Source organism: Leuciscus leuciscus (assembly GCF_965113295.1).
Source record: "Leuciscus leuciscus genome assembly, chromosome: 15".
Classification (NCBI taxonomy): Eukaryota; Metazoa; Chordata; class Actinopteri; order Cypriniformes; family Leuciscidae; genus Leuciscus; species Leuciscus leuciscus.
Window position 1 is genome coordinate 18,711,447 of NC_138739.1, and position 22,900 is coordinate 18,734,346.

The 22,900-nt window shown below is 37.1% G+C and overlaps 2 protein-coding genes across 2 annotated transcripts in view; one reads left to right on the forward strand and one right to left on the reverse strand.

Annotated features, from left to right (window-relative positions):
- LOC309475590 (uncharacterized protein) overlaps nt 1-22,900 on the reverse strand; it is a 335,445-nt gene that overhangs the window by 9,763 nt on the left and 302,782 nt on the right. The gene's annotated exons all lie outside the window — the stretch shown is intronic.
- LOC309476645 (uncharacterized protein) lies at nt 8,209-9,433 on the forward strand. Its single transcript, XM_082139771.1, has 3 exons — nt 8,209-8,638; nt 8,735-9,058; nt 9,141-9,433. Exons 1-3 carry the CDS (start codon nt 8,456-8,458, stop codon nt 9,342-9,344), a joined length of 711 nt encoding a protein of 236 aa, XP_081995897.1. The 5' UTR covers nt 8,209-8,455; the 3' UTR covers nt 9,345-9,433.

A 22,900-nucleotide genomic window follows, 5' to 3' on the forward strand; every position in this document is an offset into this window, starting at 1 on the left:
TTTTTGCAATTCAAGAAGAATGAAAAAGTTAAAAACAGGCTATTTAGTGCTATTTGGTTCAACAAAAAAGCAAACATAGGGCTATACTGCCCTCTTGTGTCCAAAAGGACATCAAAATAGTATATAAAACTTTTTACCAGGTAGGCCAATATTGTATTTAAATATACATTTATTAGGTATGTGTCTGAGGATATTTTCCCACCGGTTAATCGACGTGTGACACGAGTGGGTGCTTTTAAATCGCTAATATAATAGTGAAAGAAAAATAATGATAATGTTGCACACACAAATCACACACATGTGGGAAAGAATGATGCTTTTAAACAACACTAAACCGCCATTAGGTGTCGCCAGGCATCCATCTTAATAAGCGAGTCATTGATTAATTCGTTCAAACGATTCGTTCGAATGAGTCGATCATGATTAAGACAGATGTTTATGGATTGATCATTCAATCTTTGAGTCAACCGATTCGTTAAAAATGCTGAATCGTTCAGTTATGAGAAAACACGTGATGCGTGATGGTTCTGCCGTGATCTTTGTTTAACTATTTTCGCTGCTGAAACAGAACAAAAACAGTCAACATTGCATCTAAAATGTAAGTGACTTAATTGTAACTGTTTATTAACCTGTTGTATGAAATCTAGGGGTGGGAGAAAAAATTGATTCTTAGATGCATCGCGATGCGGACGTGGACGATTCTGAATCGATTCACAAATGTCAAAAAATCGATTCTCTAAAAAAATATTTTTCTAATGACGTAATATTGACGGAAGGCAAAAGGCGGAACTCTAAGCGGACGTGCGTGCAGTCTGTGGCGCGCACATAACAGAGAAGTTTCTTCTGCTCACCAAGGCTGCATTTATTTGATTAAAAATACAAACAAAAACAGTAATATTGTAAAATAGTATTCCAATTTAAAACAGCTGCTTTCTATTTTAATATATTTTAAACTGTTATTTATTCCTGTGATCAAAGCTGAGTTTTCAGCATCATTACTCCAGTCATCACTGTCACATGATCCTTCAGAAATTATTCTAATATGATGATTGATACTCAAGAAACATTCATTATTATTTTAAATGTCGAAAACAGTTGTGTACAGTCTTTGATGAATAGAAAGTTCAAAAGAACAGCATTTATCTGAAATCTAAAGCTTTTGTAACGTTAAACACTACTGCTCAAAAGTTTGTGGTTAGTAATAATTAAAATTTTATTTTTGGGGGAAAGAAATAAAATAAATCAGTACTTTTATTTATGAAGGATGAGTTAAACTGATCAACAGTTACAGTAAAGACATTTATAATGTTAAAAATATATATATTTGAAATATATGCTGTTCTTTTGAACTTTACATTCATCAAAGCATTTTGAAAAAAAAAAAAATCTGTACACAACTGTTTTCAACATTGAAAATAATAATGAATATTTATTGAGCATCAATCATCATATTAGTATGATTTCTGAAGGATCATGTGACACTGAAGACTGGAGTAATGATGCTGAAAACTCAACTTTGATCACAGAAATGAATTACTATGTAAAATATTTTAAAATTGAAAACAGCTGTTTTAAATTGGAATAATATTTCACAATATTACTGTTTTTGTTTGTATTTTTAATCAATAAATGCAGCCTTGGTGAGCAGAAGAGACTTCTCCTAAAAACATTAAAAATCTTACTGACCCCAAACTTTTGAACAATAATATATATATATATATACATATATATGTATGTGTGTGTATGTATGTATGTATGTATATATATATATATATATATATATATATATATATATATATATATATATATATATATATATATAAATATAGCTGCGAGCAGCGATGGAGGGCCAAAGCCGGCGGTACCGCCACCCCGGTGCCTTTAGGTAACTAAAGGCACCGGGGTTGCGGTGCCACCGGCTTGGGCCCGTAATCGCTGCTCGCAGCTATATTTATTATTATTATTATTATTTTTCTGTCAACCTTTCGGGCACTTTTGAGACCCTTAACGTGCTTGAAAACTCTTGAAACTTTGCACACAGGTCAGAACCCGCGGCCATCAGGGCCGGGCTAAAGCTGGTACCCGGGCGTGGCAGGGGGGCTCAACAGCGCCCCCTTGAACGGGGTCCGAAAACTTGGTCCATAAATCAGACACGCTTGCATGTAATAATATGAAACTCGGTACATAAATAGATCTCATCGGGCCGAACAACTTTCGTACTTTTACTTTTTACGCCAGCCCAACAGGAAGTCGGCTATTATGGGATGTTTGGAAACGCATGCTGTGGAATTTGATCTACTCCTACAGAATTCATCCATTCGCCTCCAAACTCGGCCAGCATGAAGTCAAGACTTTGAGGATGCTAAATTGCGGACGGATTTTTGATATCTCGAACGGTTTGGCCGTGGCGAGGAAGCGAATTTATGGCGAATAAGGCACACAGGAAGTGTATTATAACTTCTGCAGACATTAACTGATCTTGCTGAAACCTCCGCAGTGTGGTCGTTGTCAGAGGCCGATCACATTGAAATGAATATTGTGAGTCAAAGTTATAGCGCCACCAACTGGCAGCAGGAAGTGTGTCACTTTCAAAATGCTTTGAAATCACCCTCTTATTTTTACCCGATTTGCTTCAAACTTTATGTGTTTAATGTAGACACACGGCAGATGTAGACCTGTGAAAGGACTATTGATATCTTAGATACTGTTGCCGTGGCAACGCATCAAACTTTAATATTCTTTTCGGATGCTTTTGAGACTCTTAGTATGCTTGAAATTGGATGAAACTCGACAGACTCATCACACTTATTAGCCAGTAGACATGTGCAAAGTTTCAGAAACGGGCGTGGTGAGGGGCTCAGTAGCGCCACCTTTAGTCAAAAATGAGTGCTTAGTTTTAAGTAGAGTCACAAAAATCATTATGTATATTGTTCTCATCAAGCCGGACAACTTTCTAATTTATAGTCATAAGCTCTGACAAACAGGAAGTGAGATATTTTGGTTTGAATGTGATTTTTTTTTAGAATTTTCTCTCTCTCTCTCTCTGTCTCTGTGTGTGTGTGGGGTGTGGGGGATTTGTCTGTTAGGAGAGACTGCTTTTATAATTGTTTTTCAAGGCTTTTGGGGCCCTTAACGTGCTTGAAAACTCATGAAACTTTGCACACAGGTCAGAACCTGCGGCCATCAGGGCCTGGCTAAAGCTGGTACCCGGGCGTGGCAGGGGGGCTCAACTGCGCCCCCTGGAATGGCGTCCGAAAACTTGGTCCATAGATCAAACTAGCTTGCATGAATTAATATGAAACTCAGCACACATATAGATCTCATCGGGCCGAACAACTTTCGTGCTCTAAGTTTTGCACCAGCCCAACAGGAAGTCGGCTATTATGGGTTGTTTGGAAAACGCTTGCTGTGGAATGTAAAATACTCCTCCTAGAGAATTCATCCAATCCCCACCAAACTCGGTGTGCATGAAGTCAAGACATTGAGGATGCTAAATTGCGGACGGATTTTTGATATCTCGAACGGTTTGGCCGTGGCGAGGAAACGAATTTATGGCGAGAAAAGAGAAAAACGAAGTGTTATAACTTCAGCAGTGTGTTCGTGGTAAGAGGCCGATCAGATGGATGTAACTATTGTGAGTCAAAGTTATAGAGCCACCAACTGGCAGCTGGAAGTGTGTCACTTTCACAATGCTTTTGACAAAGGTGGGGGGGTTAATTTTATGTACAGTCACAAAAATCAGTACGCATATTGGTCTCATCGAGCCGGACAATTTTCGAATTTACAGTAATTAGCTCCGGGCAACAGGAAGTCAGATATTTTGGTTTGAATGTGGATTTCTTTGCAAAATCAGCCTCTGAATTTTTACCCACTCCTCTTAAGTGGTTTATTTTATTCCCACCAAACATTTTCAACATGTTTAAAATATATTAACGATGCTAAATTGTAAACAGATAATAAATATCTCAAACGGTTTTGCTATGGCAAGGGATTAAAGTAATGTAAAAAAAGGAAACACTAAAAACCTCCTATCTTCTAAAAATGTAATTATACACCATTTATTTCTATATATAATTATACAAATATCAGAACTAAACCCATTTTATTCTTTTTTTTCAATTTAATAATTGTTTAAGTTTAAAAACATCCAGAATGTTTTTTTAGCCCAAAAAATTAATTATGTAATTCATAGTGCTATACTACCCTCTTGTGTTCAAAATCAGATAGGCCTATTGTATCTATATGAAAATATACTAGGTATGTGACGGTGAGAATATTTCCCCACCGGTTAATCAACGTGTGACACCGCTGGGGGCTTTTGAATCGCTAACTTAAAAACGAAAGTAAAATATGTTCGTCCGCACAGACATTGATAATGGTGCTATATATATATATATATATATATATATATATATATATATATATATATATAGTTAAATTTTTTATATATATATATATATATATATATATATATATATATATATGTATTTTTACATTTATTTATATATATATATATAAATATATAGTTGCGAGCAGCGATGGAGGGCCAAAGCCGGTGACACCGCCACCCCGGTGCCTTTAGTATAACTAAAGGCACCAGGGTGGCGGTGCCACCGGCTTGGGCCCGCAATCGCTGCTCGCAGCTATATTTTTATTTTGTAATCATTTTGGTGTTTTTGTTTGTTTTATTTATTTTTAATCTATTTTTATTTTGTGTGTGTTTGTGTGTGTCAGGATAAACAGAGGACCCAAGAGTGAAGGCAGTTCGCTTTCAATTTTACCACTAAATCTTTGAATTACCAAAGCAAATGTTGCTGTACTTTATTTGTTTCTGTAATCCAATGAGATCCCATTTTAATACTTGATTAATAGTGTCAAATTAGGAGTTAAAATCAGGACTGCCAGTATCAGCACTAATGTGACATCACAGTAAACTACGAGCTCTTATTCAACACTTGATTATTCACATTATAATACTGTAATACACACTGTAATACTGATTTTTACAATAGTTCAATAAACAAAAAATTATATTGAGTCATATGTTGTTTAATAGTCCATTAATTTTGTCTTTTTTTTCTCTCTGCTAAAAAAATATTTCCTAACCAGGCAGGCAAGCACTTTAAACTTTCTGAATAAATTAAATTACTCCATAAACATGTTAATTAGACTTATGCTGGTTGGGCTATAATTCCAGATGGTCACTGTGTGCGTCTTGAGACTGAGACTAAGACAGACTGACAGATTGTTTCTCTTTATCTTTCCAGAATCTGACCAGCAAACTCCCTCTCCTCCTCCAGTCTCAGTGTCTCTGATAGTGCCGATCTCTTCTGCTGTTGCTGGATCTCTGATGATCATTGCTGGAATTGGGATCCCTTCTGGATCTGAAAAACAGACACTGAAGGTAAGTGTTACCTACTGCTGATATATCTGTAATAATACAGTTTTGCTCTTTTAACATGTCTGTCATTGTTATTGAAACAGTCCAGACTCGTGATGAGGAGGTAACTTACGCTGATCCAAAGTTCTACAAAAGAAATGCACAAACAGCGGTAAGACAATTCTTGTTAGAGTTTACACTGTCCAAACTGAGACTTCTGACGGCCCTCCCCTCACCCCCCACCCCCCACCCCCCACAGCTTGTCAAAGGCCCTTCCTCCCAGCAAGCAATTCGGCGTTTAAAAGACATCTTATAGTCATCCAAACACAGCCCAGACGTCTAGGCTAAAACAAGGCAAAATTTGGGCTGTCAGTGAAAATGTAATAGATGTCTAAAACATAGCGCAGAGGCTACGCATAGAACATGTCAAAGAAATGAAACCAAACACCTTGTAATCACTGTTGACTTTGTTTACATGATGGAATATCATACATCTCGCAAAAAAAAAAAAAACTTGTAACCAAATTCAAGGTTATTTTGTCTAGAAATGGGTTACTCATTGCCAGACTATATTGGCAAAGGCCAGATCACTAGGTTTTGAAAAGAGCTACTGAATCTAAACTGCAGTTACGCCTTTTGTTGTGGCAAAAATTCATTAAACAATCATCAAGTTTGGATAAAATAAGTACATTCGTTAAGTATTCACATACAAATGTGAAGTAATGAGTTTTTTTTTCTCTTTCACAGGACAGCAACACTACAAAACCATGGTATTTTACAATATGATAAATTGTTCTATAGTAAACTACTCAAGTCAACAGTAAATTACTTTAAATATAACAACCTTCAACATATTCAGAATTAAAATGCAACATACACATACATAGCCAAGCAGTAATATGAATGCAACAACATATCTAAAAACCCTGACAAAGAGGTTTTTTTTATGCAGAATACTTAACTGTACTTTTACTCTTCATATCTTAAGTAAATTAAATATAAGTATGCAAGATAACACTTGTACATAAGTAAGGTTTTAAATATAACTACTAAAATTTCCCCAATGTGCCATTAATACTTACTAAAAGTAGTTTAAGTATATCTTCCAACAATTACTTTGTCACAACTTTAAAGGGGAAATTAAGCAGTCAATCAAGTTTACATGATTTACAAAATGGATTTCCACTATAATCAACAATTATATAAGAAACATGACAAATGTAAACATATAAAAGAAAAAACGTTATATCTTTCGCGGCCAGGGCGCCGCCATTGTGCAGTATTCTAACATGTGACGTCACGGGGTTGGTTGGGTTTAAAGGCTCTGGGCTGAGTTCAGTAAAACCAGTGAAAGACATAAAACTTAACATTAAACTACGCATAAAAAGCGTTCATCTGCTATCATATTATCATGCCAAACCTCTCATACATGTTTGCATCACACTGGCTCGTTAACAAGATGCATGTGCTGGTCGAACCAGCGAACAACTAACGTTAGGTACAGTCATTGTTAGCAAACAGCTGTAAGCATGAATGAACTAGATAAATAACGCTAACTTAGTGTTTAGCTAAGTTTATTAGTACCAGACAAAAAGACGACGTCTAACGTTATGTTAACAAACTGCACACTGTAGATGTTTGTGAAATAATGTTTTATTCAATATAATGTTTTACATTTTACAGACATGTTACAAACTATTTACAGGCTATTTGCTAACGTTATAGCTTGTGTGTGTGTGTGTGTGTGTGTGTGTGTGTGTGTGTGTGTGTGTGTGTGTGTGTGTGTGTGTGTGGACTACTCCTCAATCCTTGGCTCACTGAAATGACAAAATAAAAAAGCCGTCTTCCTGCTTCATTCTGTAACATATAGATCTGTATTATGCTGTTGTTTTTGATAGTGTTATACATTTCTTACAGATAATCACGGTGATCATTGCGTTTGTCTTACCGAATGTGGTATCTTCCTGTCAGCAATTACAGTTTTTTTATAAGCTTTTAAATTTTTTTATTAATGCCGACAGTAAAATGTTGCCAGATATTGCTACGAAAAACAAGCAAATTTTTTTTTTATTTTTTATAATAATCCGAAATAAGTTCAAAGCTTGTGTTTTGGAAATAAGATTAATATATCACGAACCCTAACATGCAACTTTCCACTTTAATAACTTCCCAAAGTGTGACATTAAATCAGAAAAACAAGTCCAGAAGACTACTGCCACCTTTCCATTAGGTGGATCTGGCAACACTGGATCGCACCCGCGCCCTCACAACGCGCTCTCAAGCCCCGTTCACTGCGCTAGATTCTCGCAGCAAAATGAATTGCAAACACTCATATGAGGTGGTTTAAACGGCTAATTAATCATTCAGAGAGCTTGAAATTTTATTTTTGAATGTAAAAAAATGACCGAGGTGACCTCATAGCTGGCTACGGCCATGTCACCGGCTGTTCGACATAGCGACGTACCACTGCTCGGTTCCCTCGCCGTATCGACTCAAATGCATAAGCAATGGGACACACGGGCTCAACAGGTCTTTCAAGTTTGTCTTCCTCCATTTCAAATCAATTGCGTATTCAGTCCGGTCCAGTAATGCTTCACTCTCTTCACTCACCAGCGGAACCAACCAACCCCGCTGTGACGTCACTTCAAAATGGCGACTCGCTAGCTAGATAGATAGCTAGAAATTACGAAAATAATTTTGTCATATCTGTGGTTTTACCAACTTTTTAAAATAAAATGTTTGACAAGGTGATTTTTCGAATATATGTAGCTACTACCAGTGCCAAAACATGGACGTTTCATTTCCCCTTTAAACAATCTCTCTTTGTTTGTTTCTCTAAATCAGACCAGACCCCTGTACTGCAGGATAAACCTGAGTGTGCCAGTGCTGGACAGGTTTTTTAATGACTTGGACACACAACCTGATTTTCGGCTGAGCAGGGAGGCCCTGAGAGTGCTGCTGGACCTGTTGAGAAGTGACCGGCAACACGGATGGGGTTCCACAATAGAGACCCTGGTATTTCTTTTCTGGCTGGCGTGTGGTACATCCTACAGGGTCGTCTCCGGAGTGTTTGACATGCCTCGTTCCACTGTCCACCGCATTGTCCACCGGGTCGCTGAGGAGGTGGTGGCCATCCGCCACCAGGTCATTCGGTTCCCCAACACCCCAGAAGACCTGGAGGCAGTTTGCCATGGGTTTGCAGGGCTGGCCAGACACAGAGCTTTCTTGAAAGCTGCTGGAGCAATCGACGGCTGCCATGTCCGCATCAAGCCTCCAAGCAGCCCTGATGGTCAATGCTACAGGAATAGGAAACTGTTTCCATCCATAATCCTCCAGGCTGTTTGTGACCATCAGGGCCGCTTCATTGACACCTACGTGGGCTGGCCGGGGTCAGTGCATGACGCACGAGTGCTCCGGTACAGCCCACTGTACAGGAGGTCAGTGTACCCTCCTCCAGGGCACTTCATCCTCGCAGACAGAGGGTACCCATGTCTCCAACACCCACTCCCCCTCATCACTCCCTACAAGAGGCCAGTACGAGGTGTGGGAGCCCAGCGCTTTAATCTTCATCATTCCAGGGCACGCTCCATTATAGAGCGTGCTTTTGGGATGATGAAGACCAGGTTCAGGGCCATCTTCCTGAAAGCGCTGGAGGTGCACCACACCTTTGTACCTCATGTAAGTTAAATGAAAAATACATTTGCAAAAAACATAATTAACTTCTTTCTTCCAGACCATATCATTATTTTTTTTATTTCAGGTCATCACAGCCTGTGCCATCCTCCACAACATCTGCCTTGGGGTTGGTGACATCATGGCCCCGGAGGATGAGCATGAGGAGGATGATGCAGAGGATGAGGGGGAGCATGTTTTGGAGATGGTCAGTGGGGCTCCCTGGCGTGACCAGCTGTCTGCAGAGGTGTCTGCCCTGGAGGAGGTTCCCATTGACCATGATTATTTGTAACAGGCAAGTCAGAGAACTTAAAAGCTATAATGGCCAAAACCAAAAATGAATGTCCATAGAATGGGTTTACATGTTGAAATTTTTTATGCTTTGATTTGAGGATGAGAATCTATTTTATTCTTCCCTCTTTTTGAAATGATCTCAGTGAGATAGCAGCCGTCGATTGAGTCAGCCCTGCAAAACCTGTTGTTAGACTATGCAGTGGACAGTGGAAATTATGCAGTCAAACACTCTGGAGACCATCCTAGATGATGTCCCACCCACTGGCAGAGAGGCCTTACCAGGGTCTCTATTGTGGAGCCCACCCTGGTCCAGCGGCACCACCAGGGTCTCCCTGCTCAGCTGAAATCTTAATGTATGTACTGTTCATTTAAATGATGTTGTCAGATGATATTTAAGTTATGTTGTAAATGGTTATTTATTATTTATAAAACGTTATTTATCTATATAATTATTAATTTTTTCCAAATGTTATTATTGTATAAAATATTGTTTGTTTTCAAATTGCCTGTCAAACCTGTCATAAAAAAAATAAGCAATGTCAAGAACTGTTCCTTTTTATTTCATATCCCAACACATCAAGTTACTTAAAAAATAAACAATGCACAGAAATGGAACAAAAATATTGTTTATTATTCATTTTAAATAAACTGTACATAAGTAAAAAATATATAAAAAACATAATTTAATATAACTTAGATTACAAAAATAAACTGTACAAAACTTAAGTTTCCTCTTTCCATTTAATGTAAATAAAAAATCCTCTTTTATATATACATAAAAAAAATAATAAAAAAATAAAAATAATATATATATATATATATATATATATATATATATATATATATATATATATATTTCTCCACCATATGCTCAAGAAGCGCAAACAGCCTGTCCATCCTCTCCCTGCTCTCTCGAGCTCTCCTCTGCCTCCCTTTGCAGAGCCATGTCCTCTCTAATGAGGTCCAGCATCTCCTCCTCATAGTCCCGCTTTCTCCGTGCTGGTGCTGGTGCGGGTGCTGCTGCTGCGGGTGCTGGTGGTGCTGGTGCAGGTGCTTCTGCTGCTGCTATGGGTGCTGGTGGTGCTGCGGCGGGTGCTGGTGCTGGCTCCTCCTCACTGTGGCCACCCACTGCTGAACTTGACCCTGGTCTGTCCTCAGGGATTGAGGCGATGAGGACAGGGGGATTGGTAGAATGCCTCTGCCCCAACACCTCATCCATGAGGACAAACCAGCAGAGGTGGGAGTAAGTCACACATGTGCAAGTCACAAGTAAGTCTCAAGTCTTAACCTTCAAGTCTCAAGCAAGTCCGAGTCAATTTTGTGAAAAGCAAGTCAAGTCAAGTCAAGTCACTGCTTTATGTCAAGCAAGTCAAGTCAAGTCGTAGCTTGGGTCACAAGTCACTGGCAAGTCATACAAACGTTTGATGATTTCACTGAATTTATATATTAAAATAAGTTAAAACTACAGAAGTTGTGGACTATGGTTTTATTTGCAATTTTTTTTTTTTAAATATGCATTTCCACATACAGCTGAGTGGTTACTACAATAAAAAAAATAAAAAAATAAAAATTTCAAACTACATAGCCTAAAATGTAAATGTAACTGAAATTAGGCCAACATTAAAGCATGAAAAATAAATATGCCTCAAACATTGCAGAAGACCATTAAAAGGTATTAAACAATTCACAATTCAAGTATAATGGTTCATATGCCACCAAATGGCATTCTTCAAACTGGCATCCCCTTTATGGAACATGAACACATCCCAACAAGTTAGATCTTTCCTTTTTAACAAAAGAATAACATGAAAAAAACTGTAATAATTGAATTGACAAAAAACTTACACCTGTCAATCAGGTGGATTGACTATTGTACATTATTAATCTGTGTGAGTGAGTGATTTATTAATATTTGTGAATGAATGTGTGTGCATGTGTATGTGTGAAAAGTGTATTGTTTGCATGTCCATGGTTGTGTTTGACTGTGTGTGTGTGTGTGTGTGTGAGAGAGAGAGAGAGAGAGAGAGAGGTGATTTGATTGAGTGTGATTGATTCATTAATATTTGTGAGTGAATGTGTGTGCGTGTGTATGAGTGAAGAGTGTATTGTTTGCATGTCCATGGTTGTGTTTGACTGTGTGTGTGAGAGAGAGAGAGAGAGAGAGAGAGAGAGAGAGAGAGAGAGAGAGAGAGAGAGAGAGAGAGAGAGAGAGAGAGATATGATTTGATTGAGTGTGATTGATTGATTGATTGATTCATTAATATTTGTGTGCGTGTGTATGAGTGAAGAGTGTATTGTTTGTTTGCATGTGTGCATGGTTGTGCTTGCAAGTTTGAATTTTTGTTTTGTGTATTTGTGTATGCATGGTTCGGTTCGAAAGTCTGTATGTTTTTTTTCTTTGTGTGTCGGTGTCTTTTTACAATCTTTTAGTGGTATTAACTAGCGATTTCTTTTTACTTACTCTATGCCCTATATACTAGTGTTATAAGCTAAACAGTTTTTAGAGATAAAACTCTTTACATTCGATTATCATGAAAACAAATCCCAGAGAACGGTAAACTGTACCAATGCATTATTAATTATTATTAAATTACAGTTACATTTTTTTTATATTTCTTTTAACATTCAAGTCAACCCTGGGATAGCAGACTATATTGGTAGCATAGAACTAGACAGTACAAAGGGATGCATGCAGGTAAGAAAAACTGGAATATGGCATATTTTAACGTATTTTAACCCGATTTTCATTTTCATTTTCAAGAAAAAAATTTTTCTCTGTGCTTTTGTATGTAAGGGATTATTCAGATCATAAAAAAAATCATTAATCCAAGGCACTCGAATATTATTAAAAAATATATAGAAAGCCTTTATTTCATCATGGCTTTAATATTTTAAAATCCGGTGACAAGTACTTGCACAACTATGCGTTGTGGCTAATGAGCCTTTGTCAGGGTGTGTGACCAAAGCCCCTTTCACACGGAGATTCCGGAAAATACACGGATAAAGTGACCCAAGATTTGACCCGGGTTCGTTTGATTTAGGTTCATTCACACTGCCATTCTGGCAGTGCCAGTGATTTCCCGGAATCAGAGATTGCGTTCACACACAACCCCTAAAGACATGTAATGTCTTAGCAGCGTCTTAAGTTTGCTTATGAGCTGCGATCTCTCTCTCTCTCTCTCGAGAGAACCACGCTTGTGCATTTTTTTTTTTTCTCTGATTCGATCATAAACTTGCGCATTACGTACCGTTTCACAGCTGGCGGACCGAACGATCCCGCGCTTCAGCGTCATCACCTGCTGCGTCACGTGATTGTTGCGGTGCGTTCAAATACAGATATTTATTTTTAAAAAGACAAGTTATTTCGAGTCATTTACCTCAAGTCCGAGTCAAGTCTCAAGTCATGAATATCAAGTCAAAGTCAAGTCAAGTCTTTTATTAATATTTGTCAAGCAAGTCTCAAGTCCTAAAATTTGCGACTTAAGTCTGACTCGAGTCAAGTCATATGACTCGAGTCCCCCATCTCTGCAAACCAGGGCCACGTTTCAGCAGTGGGTTTCCCACCCACTCCCTCTCCTGTCCCAGGACACTTGCAATCCTAAGGCAGAGCAAATTAACCATGGCTTGTTAACAACAACAGCACAATACATTTCAGCAAAGATGTGTGTATTAACTTTCTTTCTTTGTATTTTGTTTTTAAGTTGTCCAATTTTTTATTATTTTTTGCCTGCATGGGGGTTACCTTCCCCAGCAGGCCCATTTTCTCCAGAATTGCTCTAAAAAAGCAGAAAAGGGTACTTATGAAAAACTATAACACAGGGGTGCAAATGAAATATTAACATTAGTCCATTGTTAAAACTGAAAAAAGACACATCAGGACATGCATTCAAAATAGTTTAGAAATCATATTTCTGGATACTCAAATGTGGTTAAAACCTTTGTAAACATAACTTGCATGACAGCACTACAAAAACACATAAAAGTGAAACCCATTGCATCATCTACAGCTTTTCTTATTGTTGTGGGTTTTCTAGGGTGAATGATATTTATTATAAATACACAAGTGAGACAGACTACTGCAAATTTTTCAAGCAGGTGTTGTCTTACCTCCAAGCCACGCTGGCGGAGTTTTTCACCCCGGTAAATAAATGCTCGTTTTCAGACCGCAGTTTAATAAACTGAGCGGTCTGCTCCTTGCTCCCTGAAAATTATTAAAGTAATTAGCACAAGTTTTGCGTCTAACCACCTGACAAATAAAGCCACCCAATGGTAACAAATGAGTTAAGATGAAGTTTATAAGAAATAAAAAATTGTGGCTTTTGACTGTGGGTTCGCTAGCTATTTAAGTAAATGAAAACATAATACTTATATTTAAAAGTGAAATTTCCCTCAACCACCGAACTCGAGGACGCCATTTTTTCAAATGAAAATGATTTCGTCACCGGCGCGCAATGACTTATGGGGTAGGATAGGCCACTAAGGATCCGTTTTTGTATCCTTCCTTTCACGGGGAAAGAAGGGTGCATTTGGCGTCGCTTTTAGCCTTCGTCGCGCCGTGATGACGCAAATGGCCTTCGAATACGGCCTTCGAAGGATGCATAACTGAGGACTTCCGGCAAGATGGCGGTTTTGAGCTCTTTAGGCCTGTCCCAGATCTTAACAAATATTTCGCTATCCAAATGGCCATAATGTGCTCCGTTTGATATGACAAATAACAGGGAATTTTAAACCACCGAAAAAGATTGTGCACCATGACGTCGAAAAAAAAGAATCTGGCTTTGTCCCGCAGCAATGACACAACTGACGACCATGAGTATGCTGCAAGGATGGAAGTGGATTCCACCGAGAAAACTAAAAGAAAAGATCCGTTCTCACCATTAAAGAGCACACCAACTGCTTAAAGGCAGGATACGGGGACGGAAGGGAAAGAAGGTATGAATGCGGTCCTGGAAGCAATCAGAACTCAATCATGTTGACTAGTATAGCTAAGGCTGTCGAGTTCAACGCGGCAGAAATTAAAGGTTGCAAAACCCAGTTACAATCGACTGTTCGCGACGTATCGGCTGTAAAGAAAGACAACGCAGAGCTAATGGAGCGTGTCCTTGAGCTTGAACGATACAAACGCCGGTGGAATCTTAGGATTCGAGGACTAAAAGAAAAAGAAGGTGAAGACATACGTGTGGCGGTTGCTGATTTACTAGTTAAAATCTCACCATCATGGTCCTCGAGCATCAACCAGATTGTGGACTCAGTTCATCGAATAGGGAGGCGTGAAGAAAACAAAACAAGGCACGTCATAATTCAGTTCACTCAGAGATTGCATCGAGATGCGCTGTGGAGAATGACCAAGGATCACGCGATCTGCAAAGAACTTCGTATCAGCTTCATCGAAGACCTCTGCAAAGCCGACAGGGTGACCCGAGCTGTTCTGTGGCCTAAAATAAAAGAAGCAAGAGATGCGGGAAAGCGTGCATACTTCAGAGGTGGTGCTGGATACATTAATGGACAGAGAGTCACTTAGGAGCACACAAGGTAACGTGATAGGATCAAGGGGCCTTGTTGTTCAAGGTTTGGAAAGGCCTTTTGACTTTATGATCATTTTGGATGGTTTCATCTACATTTAATCCATACTTAAGGGACATGGCCTGTTTGGGCTTCTTTTCTCATTTTTCAAAGCGTAGTCTGTTGGACATTAATATTTTCTGACGGTTGTAAGTTTGTTTGTTTGTTTGTTATGATTTTTTTTTTACGTGCATTTCACTTAATGCTAGGGGCTTAAGAGAGAACACTAAGAGGAAATCAATATTTTTGTTTTGCAAGAGCGAAAAAGCACACTTTATTTTGTTGCAAGAAACGCACTCAAAACCAGAGGATGAAAAGTTTTGGGTAAACCAATGGGGAGACAAAATTATCTTTGATCATGGGTCTACTAGATCAGCAGGTGTGGCCATCTTGTTCTGTAACTCACCTGGTAAAATAGTAACATCTAGATTTAGCAATAATGGTCACTGGCTAATTTCTGTTCTGAAAATGGATGATCAGTACTTTATTCTGGTTAATGTTTATGGGTTCAATAATTTAATTCAAAATAGACAGTTGATTTCAGATGTTTCTAATGTCATAGTAAACCTCAAACTCATTTATCCAACTGCTATTATAGTTATGGGTGGTGACTTTAACTAGGGTGACCATATTTTAGTTTTCAGAAAACAGGACGGGGGCGTGGTTGATGGGCGGGGCATGACTTTTTGGGGGGCGTGGTTAAGGGGTGGGGCGTGGTTTGGGGGAGAACGCATCAAAAAATACAAATGCATTCACAACCTTGCAACTACTTTAATACATAAAGTAATACATCCTTTCCATTCAATGTTTGGCACGCAACAATAGAATACTATATATATATATATATATATATATATATAAAAGTTTAGCTTTTAACACCTTTTACATGAAACTATTAATTTTCATGGCCATAGCAGGTTAAAAATCTACTACAAAAAAAAAAAAAATGGTTCCAATGAACTGCCGTAGCCAAGGCGACATCTAGCATACAACCGCTCATAGGTGTATCTATGACAACTGCTTACTACTTAAGATCGCTTCCGGGTCACGGAAAAATACCAATGCAGAATTAAGGATTACGACTTTATACATACGTATTTTGATTTCCGATATCCATCTATAAACACATCAAGGACAATCGGATAACGAGATGTTTTCGTTTTCCGTTTTTTTATATCAAAACAACAAACGAATAATGGGTTGTTTTCCGTTTTTTGTTTTCCTATTTACTAATGGTAATTGGGAAACCGGCTGTTTTTCGTTCTTGTTTTTTTCCTTTCAAAACGAAAATCCATTGGCCGCCAAGTACACGGACCATTGTGGAATGATATGCTGAAGTTACCTGTGGTGTCAACCCCCCTCCTTCCTGCCACCAATCAACGCGCCACTCATTTGCATTATTAAAATGACCGTCCACGACAGCCAAAATATCGCATCAGATCTCGCGAGACAATAATGCCTTCAGAAATAAGGGTCAGAGGAGCTCTGTGTTTATTTTTTTTCAACTTTTCTTTTTTAGAAGGGCCTGAAAGACTATAATAGAGCGTGGGTATCCAAGGTAATACTAGGTTATGACTCCTTTTTAAAGAACACTCTTAATGGCCCAATGAAAAATAATGAAAACCAGGACATTTTCATAACTTTTTAAAAAACAGACAGGACGGCCAGGACAGGACGTGAAAACAGGACATGTCCTGGGAAAACAGGACGTTTGGTCACCCTACTTTAACGTGATGAATGGCTTGATAGATGTCCTTCCAGATGTAGTCACAGTTCTTACAACCCTGTTTTAACTGATCTTTGTCGCACTCACAATTTATTGGATCCCTGGAGATTTAAATATCCTAATGCTAAGCAATATTCATGGTTTAAACCAAACAATGTAGCTAAGTCAAGAATAGATTTTTGGTTAACCTCAGTCTCCGCTATAAACTTTGTCGGAGACTGTTGTATGTCAGCAGCTCCCCTCACAGATCATGCAGTTATTAAATTGAGTTTTAATCCTCCTGGTGTTAGCCGACAGAATAAAGGGTATTGAAAATTCAATTCAAGTTTATTAAAAAGCCAATCATTTAATGAAGGTATCGAAGCCACAATCTCTAGTGTGATGTCTGATAATTCTATAATATCCTGTCTCCAAATGGGAATTCCTTAAATTTAAAATTAGAGAATATTCTATTCATTTTGGAAAAACAATTAATAAAAGTAACAGATTATCTGAAATTAATATTATTAAAGAAATAAATATCTATTATAATAAAACTTCACCTACTAATAATGATAAACAGAAACTGCAAAATCTTCTAAATAAGCTGGATGAAATCTATCTTCGTAAAGCAGAGGGGGCTTTTATAAGGTCCAGAGCAAAATGGATTGAGGATGGTGAAAGAAGTACCTCATACTTCTGTCGTTTAGAAAAAAGAAGGCAAGAGAAACTTTCAATTAAAGCCTTATTGGTCCAGGGCCAGGTAATTACAGATCAAGCTTCAATAAGTAAGGAAGTTGTCTCTTTCTACAGCAAATTATATTCCTCATCCTTTTCCCTGGACGATGAAATATTATTTTTCGACCATATTAAAGATCTCATTCCCCATATAGATGATGAATCTAGCGTTGTGTGATGCTGATATTACTTCTGTTGAGTTGGATAAAGTAGTTGGTAGTTTGTCTTTGGACAAATCTCCAGGATGTGATGGCCTTACGGCCAATTTCTATAAACACTTTTGGACCTTACTAAAAGACCCTTTTTTGCTCATGTTAAAGGAAGCAACTGAAAGTTTGACTTTCCCTGTCACAATGAAACAAGGTATCATAACCTTAATCCCCAAACCTGATAAGGACCCTAAAATCTTAGATAACTTTAGACCAATTACTTTATTAAATACTGATTATACAATTTTAACCCTTTTATATGCTAACAGATTAAAATTATTTTTACACAAAATCATAAGTGATTCTCAATCCGGTTTTATGAAGGGGAGATCCATACACAACAATATTCGTTTAGTGCTTGATCTTTTAGATTACAGACATCTAATAGAAACTGATGGCTTTATTCTCTTCATTGACTTCTACAAGGCATTTGATTTTATTGAACACCCTTTTATTTTTTATTGTTTAAAATTGTTTGGTTTTGGAGATAAATTTAGAAAAATTATAAAACCCCTTTACAAAAACTCTAATAGTTCGGTTTCTTTATCAGGAGGTACATCACCAAGATTTCCAATCAATCGTGGCATAAAACAGGGTTGCCCTATTTCCCCATTTCTTTTTATTATAACTACAGAAATGCTGTCTATCTTTATCAGGAACTCAAGCATAGCCCCATTACAGGTACTTGGCCAGCCAGTAATCATCAGCCAGTTTGCAGATGATACTACCATTTTCATGAAACAGTTAACAGAGGTCCCCAAAATATTACAAATAATCCACACCTTTTCTCAAGCATCAGGTTTAAAAATGAATTTGAACAAGTGTGAACTAATGCCAATTCATCAATGTCACTTAACTGAGGCTTATAGCATCCCTATAAAATCTAAAGTTAAGTACAATGTTTATTTCAAAAGATTCTATTGATAATGAATATATGGATGTGTGGAAAGTATTAGATAAATGTCAAATTAAACTTAACTCTTGGCTACTGCGTGATATAAGCTTATTAGGTAGAGTATTTTTGACTAAGATGGAAAGCATTTCAAGATTAATCTATCCTGCATACACATTAGCTATTTCAAATAGAGCCATTAAAAAAATTAATCAGGTTAACTTTGGTTACATCTGGAGGAAGAAAACACATTACATGAGAAGGGTAGAGATGACAAAAGATTATAAAGACGGAGGTTTACAAGCCATTGATTTAAATGGGACCCTAAAAATTAACTGGTTGAAATCCTTTTTAAATCACAATAATTTTTGGTTTCATATTCCCAGAGAACTGTTTAAGAAATTGAGGAATATAATTTTTACTAAGTTGTGACTTCACCGTTCAACGTCTGCCAATTAAATTATCCAAATTCCATCAACAGGTTTTGTTATACTGGAAGATTTTATAAAATCACAATTTTACACCACACAATACACCATTATGGAATAATAGATATATTACGGTTAGGAACAAATCTCTGTTTGACAAGAACTGGATGGAGAAAGGTATTTGGTCAATGTCCCATTTCATTGATAGTAATAGTGAAATTATATCATATGAAAATTTCGGTGTTAAATATAATCTAATTTGCAATCGGGCCAAATTTGAATCTACTAAAGCCATCCCTAATTCTGTTATATGCCTAATTAAAGAAATTCTCTCTTATTCTGTCTCTATGATCCCACATATCCCAGCACTTTTAGTTGAAGGCCGTGATTTTAAAGGAAGCCAACTTTCAAACAAAACTGTTAGAAACAAATTTAACAACATTTATTTTCCTATATTAGCTTATAGAAACTCAATTTCACATTATTTCTCAAAAGATACCATTCACATACTTAGAACCAAATATTTAAAATTCCCTTTACCTCCCAAAGTTAAAGAAGTTCATTTAAAAATTTTAAATGGGATATATCCATCGAGTGAATATTTACGACTTCGATTTGGATTTGACTCAAATAAATGTTTATTCTGTGATGATATTGAAACCACAGAGCATCTGTTTTTTCATTGTATGTATGTGGAGGCATTATGGTCTGATATTTATGACTGGCTTTACCCAAAGATACCTCACCTCGAAGAATTCACTGCAAAGGACATTATCTATGGACTTATAATGAACAATAACAAAGATAACTTCCTGGTTAACAATATCCTCTTGCTTGGGAAATTTGATGTTCACAAATCAAAATACCTAAAGATGAAACCAATGTTCTGTGCATTTCATGGTGAATTTGTTTCTTATACAAAAGCCCTCAAAGTGATAAAAAAGAAAAACGCAATTAGTCTTTTTTCCACCATAGAAGAATATGATTTAAAAGAAAAACCTTAGCCCCTTATTTTTTTTTATTTTTTTTTTGTATTTGTGGTTATTTCATGCACCTGTTTTGTATGTTTTTTTTATGTAAAGAATTACTAATACTGCCATATTGTTTGTACTTGAAAAATTGTTCAATAAAAAAAAGAATTAAAAAAAAATTAAAAAAAGCTCTCGACGGCGTCGCCTACGTGCGTAGCCTACGACGTACACTATGGCGTACACTCGACGCAGAAGTATACATTGGCCTTCAGCCTATGACAGATTATTTTAGCATGATTTCTCATTGATTAATACAGTGCAAATAGTTCCGTCTCTTTGGATAAAAGGGAAGTGGAAATAAAAATCAATAATAGGCTGAACTGTACCATGATACAGTAACTGTATACTGTCCGTAACATTTAGGCTACCACTCTCGCCTTTTATTTACACCAAAAGGCAGGTAAACGTGTGTGACATTTGTATGCTATAAATAATTTAGAAAATTTAATAGAAACAAAATTTATATTTATGAATGTAAGCATGTGTAGCCTACTCAGTTCACATGAAAAAAAAAAAAGAGAGACAGAAAAGAGAGAAGCTAGAATCAGTGAACGTACATTAATACTGACAAAATTACCAGGTTTGGGATTAATTAAAATCATGTCGGTTGAAGAGCACGGCATACCTTAAAAATGTTATTAGTTTTATTATAAAACTAATACAATTTTATTACATACTGAATTGGTCGATGTTTCTCTGAGTTTTCTTTATTATGTTGGCTTAAGAAAGCCAGCACATATTTAAACATTATAATTAATATTTTTTTAAATTATTATTATTATTATTATTATTATGAGAAATTGACTCCTCCTAGAACTTTAATGCTTCACCAAACTCAGCTCAGACCTTAAGACTGGTCTGACTCGCTTATTTCTTTTCTAACTGGTCAGACTTACTTTCCCCCAAAAATCATTGACTTGCGATGAAGGCCGTAATACTTAATGCTGTCCAGAGGTGGCGACAGGATAATAAGTGTTTTCTACTCTTTCCCTATTTGCATCAGATTAAATGACAAATAAATGCATGAATTTCATTCATAAATAGGCCATATCTGTGTATCCACTCTCTAGTTTATTTTAAGATATTGTTATTCACACTGATTTTTACAATTTAATGTTTGTCCATCTGGAACTTTTATTTGCCATGAGCTCTATATTTTAAGATGTAGCCTACTAGAAAAAAAAAAAATGATTCAACAACACAAACTCTGTTTTTACTCAGCAAATTTGTTTTCCTTTCAAGTAGGCTATAGCCTACAAGTTATCCTGCTTTTTGCCATGGCTTGCCACACTGCCCTGAACAAACAATATTTTCTCCACACGAGATGTTTAAAAACCCTGCATGTAGTTTATGTGAAGACGAGCGCATATCTTACAAAGGTTCCAGTTCTGTTTAGGCTATTGTAGTTTGTAATGCTTGTTATGTTCCTAAATTTATATAGGCCTAACACATTTAAACTTCTATCTGTCTATCTATCGATCTGTCTGTCTGTCTGTCTGTCTGTCTATCTATCTATCTATCGATCTGTCTATCTGTCTGTCTGTCTGTCTGTCTGTCTGTCTGTCTGTCTATCTATCTATCTGACTGACTGACTGACTGACTGACTGACTGACTGACTGACTGAGCTGAGCTTTCTTTGTGAAAAATAGCAGACCACCTTTTTTAAACTGTTATTTAAAACGGTGGTCTGCTATATTTCACAAAGGAAGCCCATTTGTGCGGTTGTTGGCGTTAAACGAGAAGGACATTCTGAATATGAGCCTACTGTGAAATTAGCTGGTTTAAAAATGCGGACTGATCATTGCAGAGTTATTCCAGACGCCTCCCGGTGCTGTTCGTATTGGAATTGTGTAATCACAGATTATGAACAGATGTTTTCAGAGGTGGACAAAGTACACAACTTCCTTACTTGAGTGAAAGTACAGATACGACTGGTCAAATATTACTCTGTTACAAGTAAAAGTTGTAAAGACCGATTTTTACTTAAGTAAAAGTACAGAAGTACTTGCCTACTTAAGTATCAAAAGTAAATGTCAATGCATTGTTTTATTTTTGTTGCATTGTTGTGTGTAATACTTACATTACCTTATGCCTCTGAATTTATGCCTGCCTTCCCTCATATCAAAATATGTATTTCCAGAGCACAGTTCCAGGATTGAATGTGAGATTGAATAAGTCACTCAATAACGTCCACAATGGTGTCGGACACCCAAATGGCTGTTCCCTCAAATACTGCCCTATTTAAAGTTTTTTGGCTTTTAGTATGAATATGTTAGCCTTACTGTTATCTACAAGCTAGTGTGCTCCAAAACAATGACAAAATTTGCATTTAGAAGACCAAACCCAACACTGAAAATGAATATCAGGTTGATGTCAGAATCCAACGCCAGATTGACATTAATCTCCAACATTGGACAGACGTTGTATTGTGGTTGAAAACAAGGATATATTCCCATTGGGTTGTTGGGTTTTCATGTTTAATAGGAACTTTAGACATAATGATTTTTATACTGTACAAACTGTGTTATCCCCTAACTCTAATGTAACAGTTATGGGTAGGTCATCTACAGACATCTAATGTTACAGACATATTATCATGGTACAGTTCAGCCTGTTATTGATTTTTATTTCCACTTCCCTTTTATCCAAAGAGACGGAACTATTTGCACTGTATTAATCAATGGGAAATCATGCTAAAATAATCTGTCATAGGCTAATACTGTGGCTCACATTATTGGGGTCGCTTGCAAATCGCAGCAGCACGAATTACGTGACCAGCAACATATTTCTGCTTCAAATATTGTGCGTAGTTAACAGTGAGTGGTGGTTTCAGACATTATTTTATTAAAGTGCATTTGTCAGTGCCGCACTCATACTGACTCTTATTCTGCCTGACAGAAAGAAAAGCTCGTAGTTTACTGAAGGCGGAGCGGTTTGACCAATCAGATGAAAGGGGCGTTTCAGCGCCGCCCACGTGTGCAAATGAAAT

Coding starts and splice junctions, on each gene's coding strand:
- LOC309476645 (XM_082139771.1), top strand. CDS start 8,456: ATGCCTCGTTCCACTGTCCACCGCATTGTCCACCGGGTCGCTGAGGAG. Junction 8,639..8,734: donor GAGCAATCGACGGCTGCCAT/GTCCGCATCAAG, acceptor TGTGACCATCAG/GGCCGCTTCATTGACACCTA. Junction 9,059..9,140: donor ACCACACCTTTGTACCTCAT/GTAAGTTAAATG, acceptor TTTTTATTTCAG/GTCATCACAGCCTGTGCCAT.